This window comes from Ixodes scapularis, unplaced genomic scaffold, assembly GCF_016920785.2.
Source record: "Ixodes scapularis isolate PalLabHiFi unplaced genomic scaffold, ASM1692078v2 PGA_scaffold2__306_contigs__length_199485367, whole genome shotgun sequence".
Taxonomy (NCBI): Eukaryota; Metazoa; Arthropoda; class Arachnida; order Ixodida; family Ixodidae; genus Ixodes; species Ixodes scapularis.
The window spans coordinates 78,292,687-78,310,156 of NW_024609857.1; the positions used below are offsets into that span (position 1 = coordinate 78,292,687).

At 41.0% G+C, this 17,470-nt stretch overlaps 1 protein-coding gene across 3 annotated transcripts in view; it reads left to right on the forward strand.

The window, feature by feature from the left end:
- The window catches only part of LOC8027838 (glutamate receptor ionotropic, kainate 2), a 319,417-nt gene that overhangs the window by 11,761 nt on the left and 290,186 nt on the right, over positions 1–17,470 (forward strand). For all 3 annotated transcript variants that reach the window (XM_029994322.4, XM_029994323.4, XM_029994324.4), the window contains exon 2: positions 12,335–12,523. In XM_029994322.4, coding sequence (XP_029850182.2) covers positions 12,335–12,523 — 189 coding nt within the window. The remainder of the gene's footprint in view (positions 1–12,334; positions 12,524–17,470) is intronic.

The following is a 17,470-nucleotide window of genomic DNA, read 5'->3' on the forward strand; positions in this document are numbered from 1 at the left end:
TGTACATGGTTGGTGTCCATGATGACCTGGTAATCAGCCTGAATGTGATTATCCTAGCCTGCTTGTTGATCTCGCGACGTCGCCGCGCTCTGAACGGAAGGTGACACAGGTTTTGGGTCCGGCCGAGTTGGTACTACCGAAACACTGAAGCACAGGTCAGTGCTTTGCTGCCCTGGCGGCGCGCCTGAGATGAAGGCTACTTTCGAAAGTGTCACCAAATCAACTCAACACCCGTCAAAAGCACAGACGACATGCAACAACTGCTACGGAGAAACTCACTTGTAATTCCGAATTCCTCTCCTATAAGTTCCCAGCGGTTGTTCTTAGCGTCATTATCTATGTAGTTTGGCTGCGTCTTGTCATATAAAAAGGAAAACAGTCGCACAGTTTCAAAGAACCGCTCCGTTGGGGAAGGCATCGGGGGCTAATAGGGATAGCAGACGACACAAAACAACGCTACGTCCTTTGGAACATGAAAGACCCGTGGAGGACCGCCTTGAGCGTTGCCATGGCATCGCAACGTCACTATCTACACCACCTCCCATTGGTTCCTGTCTTCTGCGGCGCGGAGCAACGAGCTCTGAACCGAGCAAGGAGCGGTTGGCTCTGCGGCGCTGTATGTCGCGCAGCAGAAGCCGAAAACTGGTTTTGGTCGGCAGCCGGCCGCGCCGGCCGTCGCGCTGCAGGCCTCCGCGACGCCAATGTGGTCGTGCCTTAAGTATGTTGAACTAAGTAAAACTCACCACCGACGGCCGTCTGCGGATTAACTAGGCTGAACTAAGTGTGACTCGGCACCGACGTTCGCCGGCGCACTATGTACGCTGGGCTTAGTATGACTTGCTGCCGTTGTTCGCTTGCGGACCAAGTATGCTGAGCTAAGCATTACTTTCCGCCGAATGTCACCTGTAGACTAAGCACTTTGCCGCAGACGATCGCTGCCGCGGTCACCTGCGGCAAGGTGCGCTGAACTAAGTATTACATGCCGCCCTAGGTCGCCTGCGGACTAATTATGCTGACCTAAGTATGAATCGCCGTTGGCAGTCGCCTAGTGCCTGAGTATGCTGAACTAAGTATGGTGAACTAAGTATTTGGTTTAACTCCTGCAAAAATACAGCAGTCAACGTCCTTGAGTTATGCTTATGAAATGCTCCAATTGTGCCTATTGTTCGGGCTTTTGTACCATTGGTGCCTGTGAATGTTTATAATCATACCTTTGTAGTTCAATTTTGCCTGTCATGTAAACGAACGTGCTAGTTGAAGTTTTTTGTTTTGTTTTGTTATTGCAATGAAGACTACTTCGATTTTTTCAATACCCTTTCAAATTTCAACTGGTCTGACGTATTATTGCACCAAAACGCTGATTCGCCCACTACTAAATTGACTTCGGTAGTAACTAATGCAATGAGCAATTTTATTCCGAGACAACAAGCACGTAAATTTAAGTATTGTAGCTGGTTCTCAAGGGAGCTAAAGCGCCTGCTTCGTATCAAGTCGCACTATATTCGAATGAAGAGGAATACTGCACTGGATGTCTGGTATGTTGAATTCAGTGTTTATCTTTCTGTAGTGAAGAAAGTATATAAAACTATTGCACTAATGAAATTTTCAAAAAATAAATAAAGGAAGATCTATTGGTGCATCCTTTCGAAAGTGTTGGTGTGACCCTTGGGGCACACCCCTTGGGGAAACGCTAACGCTGCCCCCTTCACTTTTTGTTTTGGCTTTCTTTTTTGTCTTTCTCTTTTGTTCCCTCTATTTTGGTGCCTCTTTCTGTCTTTGTTACGAGATCGGTGTTAACATTACTCAAAGGAGACGTTCTGGAGCTAAACTAAAAACCATATGCGCCACAATGCATATAATTTATGCTTACGCGAAGCAGCTGGCTTTCTGTCTTGATCAACTTATGAACCAAACCATTTTTCTGACTACTTCGGATCCTACAATTCTTGCCCAAAAGGTGCTGGCGGAAACGTCAATCTTGACAACAGCACAGACTTATCTGCTTCTACTGTCCAAGACGGAGAAGTTCTCTAGGTTATTCGGAAATTAAAACCTTAGCTTTCGACGGGGAATGAGTGTATTCGCAATTTTCTTATTAAAAACTGTTCTGGATATCTACTCTTCTATTAAAACGTATATTTACTCTATAACTCGTAAAGGGTTTTTGTTCTGGATTGTGGAAGTCTTCCATAGTTGTACTCATCTTTAAAGCTGATGATCCGTCACTAGTTAATAATTATTGTCCCGTTTCATTAGTGCGTGGTTTCGCGAAGGTTTTCGAAATGGTTATGCTCAACCGAATCTCTAGATATCTACAGAAATAAATATGTGATATTTTCTAGATTTATTTGTACAGAGAGTCACAAACAGAGGCTAAATTGATGCAGTATATTCTGACACGTAGAAGGCCTTTGACCGTCTTGATCATTACTAACTTCTTCGCACGCTTTCTTTGTGTGGTCTGTGCCCTAAGCTTCGTTAATGGTTCAATAGTTACTTCAGTTTGCCCCATAATACGGTTCGCGTTGTATTTTAAGTGTTTTATAGACCCCCCAGAGAAAAGAGCGCCATCTGTCGTACGCAACTGCAACCATCGCCAGCCGCCATGCTGAAGGGTGGCGGTGCGTCGTTGCCTACGCTGCATAGGCACTACGTTGGCATCATGGGCCGTGGAAATGACTGCGTCAGTTTCACGGCCCACGATGCCAACGTACTGCCGCGATTTCCTCTGTAAACAATGTGGGTACGTATTCATAAATGCACTCGTTATCTCTTGACGGGCGTCGGTTGGGTGGGGATATTTAGCGGCGTAGCAGCGCAGGTGTTTGTCTGCTCAAGTGCAAGACCGGAACGCGAGCCGTTCTCACCCAACGCTCCTTGCGCGTTTGAGTCCGGTGTTTTTAATCTCACATTGTAGTGTTTAAATGTGGATCGAGTTCTTAAGTTTCCGTGCATTTTAAGAAATGAAAGCGTCAAATACAAATGTGATGTTGCTCGTGGTAGCGTTGTGGAGATGACAGCTTCGTGAGCGCGTAGCTTCACATATGATCAAGCTCGCGGTGCTTCCAACTTGCACGTGTAAATTATGTAGTAGGGACGCGCCAAGCCATACGACCTCGCACTTTAACCTGCCTTTTGCGCATACTCACCTGGGCAGCGCATGCTTTATGCAAAGAGACATGCACGCCCTTGCAGCTTCTACTTCACTGCAAAAAAGAAATACCGGGTGCTTCAAAATAAGCTTTCGACTCCGATAATGCCCGCAAAAATCAAGGACTCAACGCGTCAAATAGAAGCTTACCTTGAATACGTCAATTACTGACTGAATTTGCGCATTAAAATTTTCAGAATTAACTCTGAGCACAGAAAAATTAAAATACAAAAATGCCTTAAGAGGTCAGTCTTTACTTTTTATTTTTTCATGCTTCAAGCAGAGACTTGCATTTTTATTGTTATAAATGGGGCAAGTAAAGTACATTTTCGAGGCAAGTTCCAACTTGGTGCGCTCGCTCAGTTGCTGATATTTGACGGGCCATTAATTGTAGCTTTTAGCTTTATCCTGAGACGCTAAAAATGAAGCGGCTCAACATATCAAGTTGAAACTTATCTCGAACACGTATTTTACTAGACTCATTGACATATTAAAATTTCAGATCTCTAGTTTAAGCACGATAAAAAGTAAAAAAATGAAAACCGACCCATTTAAAAGCATTGGCTTTTTATTTGAATTCTAAATTGGGACTTACATTTTAATACGTATATATGACCAGTAACATAAGCATTCGAGGTATGTTTCTACTTGATACGTCGAGTTCTCGACTTTTGCAGGCAATTTTAGAATCAAAGCTTTATTTTGAAACACACTGTACAGCGTATTACGGTATCACTTGTTTTTGTATTTTTTATTGTAGACGATCTTTGCCTACATGGAACCCGTATACTAACGATAGATCGTGTGGATCTGCGTATTTGAACACGAAGAAGCAGTGTGCTGTGTAGGAATTCGGAAGGGCCTGGGAGAACGGAGGCGGATTTCTTGCTCTTAAAATTATGGAAGCCGTCAAAATGTAAAAGTAGCGTAATCCCACTGAAATCGCCCAGCTCAATCAAAGTAGTACTTGCATTTTAATAACACTTAACTTTTATTTTCATATTTTATTCCATGGGTTCCCAAAAAGCCGGGAGAACTACATAAGATGGATAGCCTCCCCTTAACGAAGAAGTTCTAGCTTTTGTCCAAGGAGCGCTCTGACTCCGATTGGCCCTTGTAGAAGCGATGTACTTAGTCATCTTTAACGGCTGGGAGTTGGGAGATGTCGTTTACCCAACCCGTGATAGGGAAAACGCTACCCGTAGACATACAGTGGCGAAGGGAACTAGAAAACGCAAGAACGCCACAATGTAAACAATTGTACCGGTCACAACGGAGTCCTTCCCCAAGGCGACGGCCACCCAATGTTATTGGACTCGTTCAGAGGATTTTCGCTGTTGCCAGATTTTTTTAAAAGTGTCTAGATCGAGCTCTGATGCACTGCAGGGGTCAAACCTAGGACCACTTTTGTTTATCTTGTTTCTGAATTATACAGTTTCATTCGGCAAGCGTTCGAATGTCCTTCTTCTCGCTGACGACATCGACACTTTTTTTTTATATTAGCTAATGTGCTGGCTGTACCTGATTGCAAACTGATACTGGTGCGACTTGAGAGCAGTAAGCAAAAAACGGTTTGTCGCAAAAAAAAACAAAAAACTTTTTATTAAGAATACGCGACGTTTTCTTGTTCCCTTATATGCTAATACTTGTACTTTCTGATTCAATGCATATGTTTCTAAGATTGTTGGTTCAGCGATAATGTGTGTGTGTGTAAAACGTTTAATGAAAGAAAAAAAAAAGAGAAGTGGTCGCACTTGCGCGTGACTACTTTCTCGGGACTTTCCCCTTAGAAAGCCCCCGCTTCTAAATGTCCTGACTTAGGTTGCTCGACATCCTATAATCGAGCGGTGTCCGTAAGATTCGGACTCGTCTTTCAGAGTCGCCAAACGGTCTGATCCACTCCTCGTAGGAGGTAGGAGTGTCTTGGCCCAGCTGGGCCCAAGCATCGCCTCTGTGTGTGGCGAGGGCCTCACATTCCCAAATCAGGTGGTACAGTTTTGGGAGTGTGCCGTCTCCTTTGCATAGTTGACATCTTTGGTCGGGGGGTTCGTAATCAGGGTTCAGCTTGCGTTTCTTGATGGTCTCGAATTTTTCAGTCATATATGGTGTTGTTGCGCCACCCGTACGAATTCGTCGGAGTATCACCATTTCCTTGCGTTTGAAGTGGTTCGGTGGAATGGGATTTGGTTCGGGGTTCCAGGATTCTTTTAGTCGGTGCTTCCATTCTTTTTTGTGCATTCGCAGAGCTTCAACCGGGTCGTATGTTGTATCGGCAGTTTTACTGTTAGTCGATGAGGGGTCGGATTCTACGTCGACACACGAGGGGTGAGGACTGTTTAGCTCCCTCGCGGCCGCGTCATGCGCCGCCTCGTTGCCGTGGATGGCCGTGTGTCCCGGGATCCATCGGATGCAGACCTTTGTTTGGTGTACACGGAATAGGTGCAGAGCCGTGTGGAAAATGCGTATGATGGTTCTGCACGTCGTGGCTCCGTGTCTTTTGCATTCTCGGATGACGTGCTGCGAGTCCGTAAATATGTATAGTTGATTTGCGTCGTGCTGTCTTTGTGTCACCTCTAGGTGATTTAAGTGGCTCTCTATGGCGAAGAGCACTGCCTTGGCTTCGGCGAGTTCGGGAGAGTAAGGATCGGTTCCTCGTGGTTGGATTGTGGTCGAGATCGATGTCCCCATTGGGTTGTCTGTAGAATAGAAGATGGCGGCGGCTGTCGTAGCAGTCTCTGGGCCGGCGATTTTCATCGCCGCGTCAGTGTACGTGACAGTGATGGACGGGTCCGCCAGTAACGTTCGAACTTCGACGGCGTGTTTTCGGGCGTAGTGTTCCCTTCGTTTAGCGTGTTTCTGCGCGTCCATGTTGCGCGGGATCGGCTGGGACTGTGTGAGGTCGATGAGGTCCCATGGGGGTGCGGGTGGTGGGATGTCCCCTGCATCATTCTTGCCCTCTGGGTTGAAAAGCTTGGCTATCTTTCTGCCGTGCTCTGTGTGTTTCAGTCGAGCGTTGTGTGTGGCGACTTGTTTCTCGAGGTCTAGTCTCCAATGGGTGAGCTGCACGCCCTGCTTAGTTGCTTCAACGTTGGCAAATCTTGGCAGTCCAAGTATGGCTCTCCGTGCATCGTTGTATAACGAGTCAAGCTTTTTCTTGTGTCGGTTCGTGAGCTTGTAGAACCGAACACCGTGCATTATCTTGGATACGAGGACTGGCTGTACTAGAGTCTTGGCGGTTTTCTCTCCCGCACCACCCATTCTGTGGGATATGCGCCGGATAAGCTGCAAGCCTTGTTTCCACGTTCGTGTGATAGTGTTTAGCCAATTGTTTGCCACGTGCGTGCCGTTTCCGAAGTGCACACCAAGCAGCTTGACTTCTGCTTCCTTGTCGATCCGTTGTCCGTCAAACGCGAGGTCTAGGTCAATTCTCTGATAGTCGTCCCCGAAAATTGTGTATTTCGTTTTTTCTGGTGATGGCGCCAGTCCGGCTTTTTTCAGGTAGTCGCAGATAATGTCAAGTCCCTTCTTTATTATTTGTTTTTGTTCCTTGGATCCTCCTGTGTTTGTCCATATGGTGATGTCGTCCGCATATATTGTTGCCCTCAGCTGTGGTATATCGTGTAATTTCCACAGCAGTGGGGCCATTACAATATTAAATAGCGTTGGCGATAATACCGCTCCTTGCGGGACGCCTATGCCGTTGGGTTTTGTCTGGCTTTCCTCGTCGTTTATGCCAGCCTTAATTGTGAATCGCCGGTTCCGCAAAAAAGATTTCACATAATTTAGCGCTTTGCCGCATATCCCTTGGTTCCTCATCGCGTCGATCACTGCCCCGTGTGGAACAGTGTCGAAAGCCTTTCGTACATCCACCGTCACAAGGACTCGCATTTTATTGCGGCGCGGATGGTAGTCGGTGACACCTTTGTGGATGAGCGCTAGGCTGTCGTGCGTCCCAAGGTTTTTTCGGAAACCGGTTTGTGCTGCGTGAAAAATTCCTTTCGTCTCGTTCAGCGATAATAAAGTCACGTTCATTTACTTGACCATTATGTGTCGTGCGTCAGTTCTGGAGCCTCGAACACTCGAGACTTCAATTTGGTTATATTATTTGGAACTGGGTATCTTTAATCCTAGTTGCAAGGATTGAAAAGGTACAGACGAAATCTATTAGAATTACTTACGAGCAATACACTGGTTGAAAATCGTGTTTTAGTTACGAATCTTCGCCATAATTATTCGGACCTAAAATTCGTTAAACCAGGAGGGCTATCAGATATATTAATTTTCGTGATAAGGTACTACATGCTACCGTTCAATCTTGGTGTTTGCTTGCTAGTATTGACTTTTATGTGCGCACTAGAGCTAGTCGTAACTTTTTTTTTTTTACATTTTACTTTTTTTTAATAAGTGCCAATCATAAGCACTACCTCGAGTGCAGTCTGATTCTGATAACATAGGCGATTGTGAAAGATATTTTTCTACAGTTTGTGAAGTTTAAGCGAGCCTTCCAGACGTGTATTTTATCTGACACAGAGTTTGAGTAGAAGTTGTACATGGTTCACAGACCTGTATGCCTCTCTTGTCCCATGTTTCCGTTCATTTTAAATTGTGTTTCTGTAAACAGGACCTGGCAGTGCGACACAAAAGGCTCGAAAGGTTTGTGTGGCACTAAGAAAACATAAATTATTAATATTATTAATAATTTATGTTTTAAATAATAAGACATTTACTGTGAACTTCTAGTGTCTTAACGTTTTTTTTTTTTTTGTTTTTTTTTGGCCGATTATGTTACCAATTCTACCCAAAAGGGTTCAGTCACACAAGCCCATGTCGGCTTTGACGAACCTGACAGCTTCATGAGTATAGTCCTCGAAAATAAATGTATTATTATTATTATTATTATTATTATTATTATTATTATTAATATTTAATACTTTATAATTAACTTACTAAGACAATTAAAATAAGTACAAATAAATTAGTTAAAAATAATTGACACTGCTTGAGTCGGGAACTACATATAAGGGGGAAATATTTTACTCATGAACTGTCCCAACATACATCCAACTGGTTTCGACAGACACTGATCTACCTAATAGTACACCTGCAGAAGCAAAAATTATGATTATTTATTTTTAATATTACTACCCTTGCACCTACCACCACACACTAAACACCTTGCGATCTTTAATATCTACCAATAATAGACGTAAATGGAAGATAAAAAAAACAAACAAAAAAAACTTGGTTTATCTACTAGGCAGCACTTTGACCACAGGGCGAAGACAGTTCCAAATAAAGTAAACAATTTCCTGAGAAAGATTACGAGTAATGTCAACCCTAAGCTCCGAAGTGTGTGGTCTTTCTTCTGCGTGACTAGAATCTTCTGTCTTCGCTCAGCAAACTCGAGCTACGCACTTGAAAGGAGTGGCTTTTACCCCCCCCCCCCCCCCCCCCCCCCCCCCAAACTTTCTGCCATTCCTTTTCTCACTAAAGTGCCGGCTCTCCATTTTACTTAGGGCAGAAAAGAAAACACACCGCTCGTTTCTCTGAGCGACAAAGTTCTCTGGCACACGGTGCTTGACTTCAGAATGGCAGTTCATTTGGTCGTGAAGCGTCAAGCAATGTTTTATTTGTTTTACTTTTCTATTTGATAGTTTTAGGGACCGCCAATATATTCCCTGAAATATGCCCGGTACCGTTCATATAATAATAGAGGAGCGAATCTTAAGGAATGTTACTCCGAGAATAGAAAGCATAAATATAAATAACGGGCGGTACAATGACAAAACAATGGTTATGATATCTCGCTCTTAAACCCCCTATAGTTACAGCTTAGATATAAATAAGTATGCGACCACTATAATTTACAATAAAAGATTCTGAACGTATTTTGCTAGAATATTTCTTGCTTCTAGGTTGCATATAAAACTAGTCTTTTAAATTTAAGAATCAGGATTTTTTATTGCTGACAGAGCAGAATATGAATGGACTATAAAAGCTGCGATAAGGTACTAATTGTCCCTGGAACACCACGGATAACGTAGACTGAAGAGCTAGACGAAAACAATTTACTGCATGCGTGCGAAAATATGACCAACATTAATTTCTAGCTAAGCAATTCGCTTACTGGTCTTTGTTACTAAGAATAAAAGCGCCATTCCTCAGAATGTTTGTGTGACTGAGTTTACAAATGCAACTGCATTAGATTTGAATTAAATAGATATATTGTATTTAATATAAATAAATTACCGGCCCATCCTTCGGACTTCGTAGATGTCCGTCGTATAGGTTGGGGGGTATAATATTAATAATTTGTTTATATAATGTCCTCAAAAACAACCACGCGGGTCTTCACATTGGCGCACACAAGACAAAAAGAAGAAACACAGCACACGCACAGCCTAAATTGTACAAATTAGTATGACTAAAAATAGATCGCACATTTCGCACAAAATGTAATAGAGTTTCAACTTTCAACTAGACTTGCCAAGTTCCGGCGAAAAACTGGGAGATCTGTGAAGATGTCCAAGCTAGATGACGCGATTGTATTAAACGAAATTGGCATACGAGACAGTGGTCAGAGTTTGAACATAAATGAAATATAAAATACAGTAAAATTTCTGGTAACGCGACAAGGAACTTGAAAATCGACAGTATAATATGTAGATTTCGAGCATTTTAGTAAATCTAATGTGATCTGGACCAGTCATCCATTGAAAATTCATATTCACTGCGCGACCAAAAAGATCATCTTCACAAACAAATATCACGTAGCATTTTATTTGCAAACCAAACTTCCTTTTAGCATTTTTCAAACATTATCTAGAGTTTCCAAAAAGGCTAAAATAATAAAAAGCAGAACATGATAGTCAATTAAGTAATATTTAGAAATGTATAAGTTACCTCTAATTTTCGAAGCCAAGTTTCCGCAAATCTTTTTTTGTGATGAACAAGCTTAAGAATTATTATTTCTTTACTGTAAAACAGTTAGCAGTTTCAATGAAGTTGAGTTATTGCTCACCTTACCCTCGTTTCTTGCAGTACGTAGTTTACGCGCTAAAAAAGTCATAATGGGCACCTTGGTCCGCGTTCGCGAAGGACACTGTGGTCGACCGGGTTTCGACAAGTGTACGTCATTGGAGACCTGTAAAATAATTTAGACTACAAAAATAATATCACTACTGCAATTCTGGTATGACTTCTCAGACGTTGGAGCCTTCGCTACGAAGACCCAGGTCAGCTAGCCATGGCCCAAACCGTACCTCTTTAAATCAAGAATGAATAATTTACATAGAATGACTGATGCGTTCAAGGAACTATAGCCTGGTTTACAACGTCTGTGATGTTCATTTCACTGCGGGTGTTCAGAACACATTTCGCCTGATAGCAATCGAAACGCTGTGGCACGTCGCAAGTCATCCAGCAGATCATTTCGACGAAAGTTTACATCTTTGATAATTAGCCTGCTAGCCTTGTTTCGTATTTGTCTTGTTTTGTCTCTCCAATCACACAGAAAACATAATTCAATAAACGTTGAAGCTAAAGAATCTGGCTGCTGTAGTGTTGTTTTAACTCCGTATTATGAGTACCAATCAGTACATAGTTAAAACTTAAGTAAATATGGCGCTCTAATTTTTCCCATTTCAGTGCCCATGATAAGCTTCGTTATTATTAAGGCAGATACAGAATATGATAGCTTGAATCCTGGGCCAGACAGTTTTGTGCCAGTGAAACCATGCCTCTTAATTTTCAATACGTAAATATTCTGATTTAACAGTTGAACGTTTATTATTATCTGCCTTTCATCTGTATTCTGAAAAAAATAAGTTGCAAAATGCAACCTCTTGATTAGGTATGGGCGAACATTTTTTAGATATTATTACCACAGAATCGGTTGCGGTTTCCTGCCTCAATATCCGTTCTTAGGACACACCATTAACATTTTAAGGTGCCATTCGTCGTCGCAAACCTTGAAGAGCACTCCTTGATCGAATATTTCTGATTAAGTGAATGAATGTCGCGGATATTATAGCTTTCGTTCTGCTTTTTTAAATGAGAAGTATGAAATGGTCCAGTTCACATTGTAAGTAAACGAAATGCCTTTGTAATAAGAAGTTTCTTCTCAAATTTCTGAGAAGTCTGAATTATAAGCAGCCTCTAGAAACCCAATCAATCACATATTAGTACTTATTCAGGTGAGATGGATGCCATCACCAAAACACTGCACGTTTAGGAAACATAAAAAAATAGAAACTGATCAATTAAGACAGAGACAGTAGCACTGTCGGTTAATGAAACAGTCTGTAGAGGTTACTTGCAGTGAAGATTGAGACGAATTAATAAATATGCGTTGAAATGAGTCGTGACGATTTCCGCAGGAATTTAATATGATCTCGAGATCAAGAAAATCAATATATATATAATAATGTGAACTACGTCGTCTGTAGCCAAACCGTCGCCAAGTCGCTAAAGCTTCGGGATATAAAGGTTTCACGCATATTGGAAAGAAATGATTTTGGGGGTGCCTATATTTTGTAAAAACTCGTTTCATTGAATGACGTTTCGTGGACAAATTATTTATGTACACACGTTGTATGGACAGACGTTTTGTCGACACGATCTTTCATCGACACTCGTTATGTGAATTTCAAGCTGTAGAGACATTTCGTTACGCGTGTATCATTGGGGTGTGCGTTAGTCCGCCCCTCGTCTGCGCTCACGCCGCTTCGCGGCGACTAATGACAAAACTTTTAACACAACTGACCGACCCGTACACGCCGCTTTGCGGCGACAGTCTCATGCAGCTTATTAGAAGAAAAACAAAGCTAATCTGAGCTCTCGATGAAAGATTGGTCGATGAAAACATCACGATGAAACATCGCGTAGTGATGGAACGATCTGTTGATGAAACGTTATTCGGGTGAACTGATTGACACCGGATTTTGAGAGGCATCTCACGTGCCGCACTGACACAGGAAGTAGCACATCACAGTGATCGAAGCTAATTGTGATACCGCAGGCATTTCTTTAGTTCGTTCAAATGCCGACATTTCATGACATTTTACAATATTTATCTAGATAGGAATATCAAATATTTTAAGAAAGTTTCTATTGTGCAACCAACACCCATAACTTCAAATTCGTTTGAACTGAATATCGTGTGCACTGTTTTTTCTTACGCAGGTGTCCTGTACGACGACATTCAGACATTCGACGATGAGCAGCTCCTCTTGCGTATATTGGATCGAGCCAACTGGAATGCAACTGAGGCTCGGGGAGCGCCGTCTGGAACGCAATTTCCCCGAGCAGCTAAGCTGGACCTCGCCTTTCGAAAGATTTCTCCCAAGGACGCATTTCATTCGGCAAAACAAGGTAAGACTGTTTTCGATTGAACCTAGATGCCTTTAGATAGTATGGTAAATAACACACTTAGAATTGGTCTAGTCAATTAAGACTGAAAGAAAAATGTGCAATTTTGTTTACCTTAGTTCGCGATTTGTTGCAAATTTAGCAATGCCGGAAGCAGTATTTCTGATTTCAGAAATAGCCGTATACCTTTACCTCTTTCGAAGTTACCCGCCTTCGGTTTTCTTCCGATGCAACACGGAATTGGTACTCAATTCAATTTAATACACTTTTTTTTTATTTTGCGATCACAAACAACCTAATGGCTCGATGATAAAGCGTAGAAAGTTTATTTTCTCAAGCAATAAACTCGCTGTAAGAGAGAAACAAACTTATCGCATTCAACTAGGTATAATTAAAATACCGGTAGTCTATCATCGTGTTAAGAAAATCAATACTAGTGACAAAGAAATGCGGGGTGATCGTATGAGATATTCTTGTTACCACAGAAATGCATAAAGTTGATTAAGACTTGTACATCAACCTAAGCTCTGTGTAAACATTTGCACATAAAACATTTCTTCAGTGTTGTGCTAATAACCTATGTACGACAACGCGCATTTTTTTCTTAAATACATAACAAAAACAAAATATACATAGTTAACGGCATGAACAATGTGGATGTCCTTTTATGGCTCGAGTATGGACGCCTGTTCACACAAAAACATTTCCTTGGTTAGTGCAATAATATCAGTCACCCCAACTCAACGCCGTATTAAACCATCCCAGATCCTATAGTATATTAGTATTCTAACAACAGCTATGGCTTCGATGAACGAAGCCCGTTGACACGTCTATTTAATATAATTGAACAAAGATGGCGACCAGGTGAACCAAAGAAAAATATTCTCGAAAAACATAGAACATTCAATGCGGTGGAAAGTTGGGGTAGTCGGTGGTACATGTTAACGGTGAAAATAAACAACGCAAAATAAACGCGAGAGACAAGACGAAGTACACAACGAAGAACTGAAATAAGACTAGAACGAAGTGCACAACGCTTCCTGCGCGTACTTCGTATTTTTACCCCACGAGTTTTTGTTTTTGTTGTTTATTTTTATTCCAATCAAAAATGATTCCCACGGGTGTTCATTGATGGTAAAAGAAGAATACAGGCTTAAATTTTCTGGTAACAAAAAAAAACGACGAATATATCTGTAGTTTAGTCATGTGCTTCAGGAGCCAATGGATAACGTAGTCCTTATTTCTATACGATAATGTAAACAGAGAACTTGGTTGATTTTCTTCATGTGATCAGATCTGATATGACACGCGGCGGCTGAATGCATAAAACAGTGCCTTCCTAATATTGAAGATGGCTTTCCGTAATATCAGGAATTATGTCACACTGAACACCGACACGTAAAGTCGAAAGTGCTCAACAGAGACGCGTACAAAATGTTAGCCATCAGGCAAGAAAACACGAAGAATCAAAAATAAATATATATGGTCATGGAAATAACCTTGGCAGGTCATTTTCCAATCGCAACTTCAGAATAAAACAAAGTTAAATTGTGTTACAACGGATTGCTAGTATTAAGTAAAAATATGTGCATCATATCTTATGGTTAAACTTGTAGATTATATCTTAGTCGCAGATTGTTAATGCTACTTAACGTAAGGCTCTGTATGAACATCCACGTCTGAGGATTACAAAAATTAGATTAACTATTTCTAGCCATTAAAGGTTGTTGCTTTAGTGTTCTCAGCCTCTTCTCATTAATAGACTAACGGCGCCATTTTTTCATTTGTAGCTCCATTTTAACAAAGATTTACAAATCACAAAGGGCTGTTAGGCCAGTGGGCAGGGTGCTGGATATTCGACGTGCATTTAAGTCAGAAATTCCCTCAGGAAAAGATATGTGTGTGGTGGCGGAATTTAATGGTACCGCAGCCAGTCTCGTTTCTTCCCTATCTAAGGCCGTTTGTGCCTTAAACTAAACATCAGACCTCTTAAAACATCCCAGTAAAACTTTTCACTGATAGCCCAAACAGGGAGGGAGTAGAAACACTTTATGAACAATGTTTTCAGAGTAAAGGAAGTTCTTAAATTACTTGTATGTTCTCGCTTGCCCTAAAGCTTGTATACCAAACGTCTCAGTTTCACCAAACTTGAAGCACATTTATTATGAAAGTTAGAAATTTTATTATCGGCTATTTTTATACTGACAGAAACAGAAGAGAACACTGCAAAAATAAAGCATCGAGAACGGGAAACATGCTCCCTTATAGGCAGAGCATTTGCAAAACTATGAACTCAAAGATAAGGCTTAACAAAATCTAGCTGCTCAAGTTTAAACGACTCCTCGTGCTCGCTGTTTATTCAAATTGTCGAACGTTTTGGGAAGCGAACATCTCGGAGGTTGTACCGAGCACGTAGCTCTACCTAGGCTGGAAAGAAATATTTTAATTGAAATAAAAGCTTTGTTTCTCATTTTTTTTCACTATTGACATAGAAAGCACAAGAGGAAGGAAAAAAAAACTCGGGGCTAACTGATTTTAAATATTAACGAGCCTCGTGATCATATTTCCTCTAGATATGGTAAAAAGAACATAAATCGTGATGTCAAAAAAGTAACCATACCATACTTCACTTCGTTCACAGTGTAGGTGGAGTATTAAAAAAACAATACCATATAATATTGTGTTAGTTCATAAAATAAAAAAAAGTGAAAAACGCTGCGATGACGGAGCAACAGAGAAATAAGGAGGGAAGACAACTGCTTGTGGTTGTCTGCTGCTTTAATATGTCGTTAAACCGCTTACGTTGTCCTAAAAACATCCACCAAGTGAGCACTGTTATGCTGTTTAGCTTGAATTGTGCAGCAGGGTGGTCAGAAGTTTTAACGATATATCAAAATAAAGATTTTAAAACTTTAAAACAAAAGGGAATAGTTAGTGCTGCTTGATATTTGTTCGTTACGGGTTCATGTACGTGAGGACAACATTATTTTATGTCGTCTATCGCATATTTCCCGGTTAATACATTATCACGCCCTTTGTGAGCGAAAACCACGGGTCCGGTATCACACGCAACCGAACCTTTGCTACAGCCCCACTATATGTACACACTTTTGTTGAATACAGCATCATGATTGACAGACGGCTGTTGCAAGTTCACCCTTGCAGTAAACCCAGTACAGCGTTTAGTATAATAGAAAATGTATTGCTATTGAAAGATGCGTAGTAAAAAATCTACACAATTGAGGAAGATATTTTATACATTTGAAAATAATGTAAGGTGATATTATCACTGCAAAAGCTAGCGAAAAACACCTGCCGCTATTGGTCTATATTCGTATATTTCAAATTATTGCTGGATTACTCTTCCTGACACAAAATTTAAAATGGTTCCATAATTCTTGGGGACAAAAAAAAAAACTTGTATCCTCTTTTTTCGTTCTTTTTTTTTAAATCCGGTAATTGTGCATTCCTAGTTGTATAGAAGATGTAGCAAAGCTCCTAGTTTTCGGTGCATGAAATTTCTGACTCATTGGCTCGACGTCTCCTGATATGACCTGCCAGTGACACGTCTCTTGTCTTCTGGACTGCGGCCTAGACATTTACGGCATCACGGAATCGGGCGCATGAGTTTAACTCAAAACAAAGTGTGCTATATATTTCGGAGACGCAGAAACTTCCTGCTCACATATCCATTAGCTTTTAATAAATTAAAAAATTATATTTACACACAAAAATATAGTACCTATTCCGCCCATTAAACCATAATATATTCTACTGTAACATTTCTGGGAGGGTAAAGTCGCGTTCAATCATATACACCAGCACCACCTCCCAGTTTGACTCTATGGACGGGTTTAACTGGAGGCGTGAAAAAATTCCTTCTCGATATTAAAATAAATCCAGAACTTTAAACGAAAAAAGATGCATTGCATTAAATAAAGGGTGGGTGAGACGGCACTATATTAAAAAAAATGAAACTGCAGTCTGTGTATTTCTTTAGAGTTCTTGCAAAGCCTTATGGATGAACCGTTATTGAAAAACAGTGAATATACGGAGTAAAATCTGCTCTCAAGGACCAAACCGCGTTTTGATATTGACAAGGTGTGTGGTGACGATGTGCAGCTCACGTAATGTAGCTATGGGAGCGCGAAATACAATATTCTGCTATAAAGTACTATGTTTATGCTTTGTGCGCTGAATACATAAGAGCACAAATAGTGTTTAATACAAGGATCTAGAGCACACGACTTGCTTACTATGCTGGACGAGGCGCGCTTTGCCGATTCAACACCCTGGTCTTGACTGAGCTATCGGAAGAGCGCAGTCTATCGTCCCAGTATCAGGTGCACCATTGAAGTATTCTTGGAAAGTTACAGATACGCTCGTAATATATATGTTAACTCTGATGTAAAAGCGTATTTAAAGACATTACAGAACCTATATATACGAAGGCCGGACTCCGGCCGAAACGTCGAAGATTAAATCGTCCGTTGTTGCTGTTTTCACTAAGGGTTTTTTCTTCTCAGTTATATATATATATGCATTACACAGTTTCTAAGATGAGATTCGTCAAAATGTTTGAATTGGCGAAATGGGGTTCCCGTCTGATCTACTACTATTTCAACCAAAAGCAAGCCGAACAAAAGATCTGATAACGTACATATTGATAGTTTCAAGAATAGAAAAACCAACAAGAAGAAATGTCGGGAAGAAAAAACGAAAGGTAACAACAGTATTATTTTTATGCAGCCTTTTGTGGTAATTACAAGATGTCTGAATTTCACAAGCTCAAGGCCGAGGTACATGAAATATTGGAAAAAATTAAGAAAGGGGTAAGCTCAATTTTTTTTGCTCCTCGATTACAGGTTTTCATAGGAATGCGAGTTTACCAGCTCGTCTCTCTGTACTAAGATATTAAGGTGGGCTAGCTATATATGCATTTATTTCTAA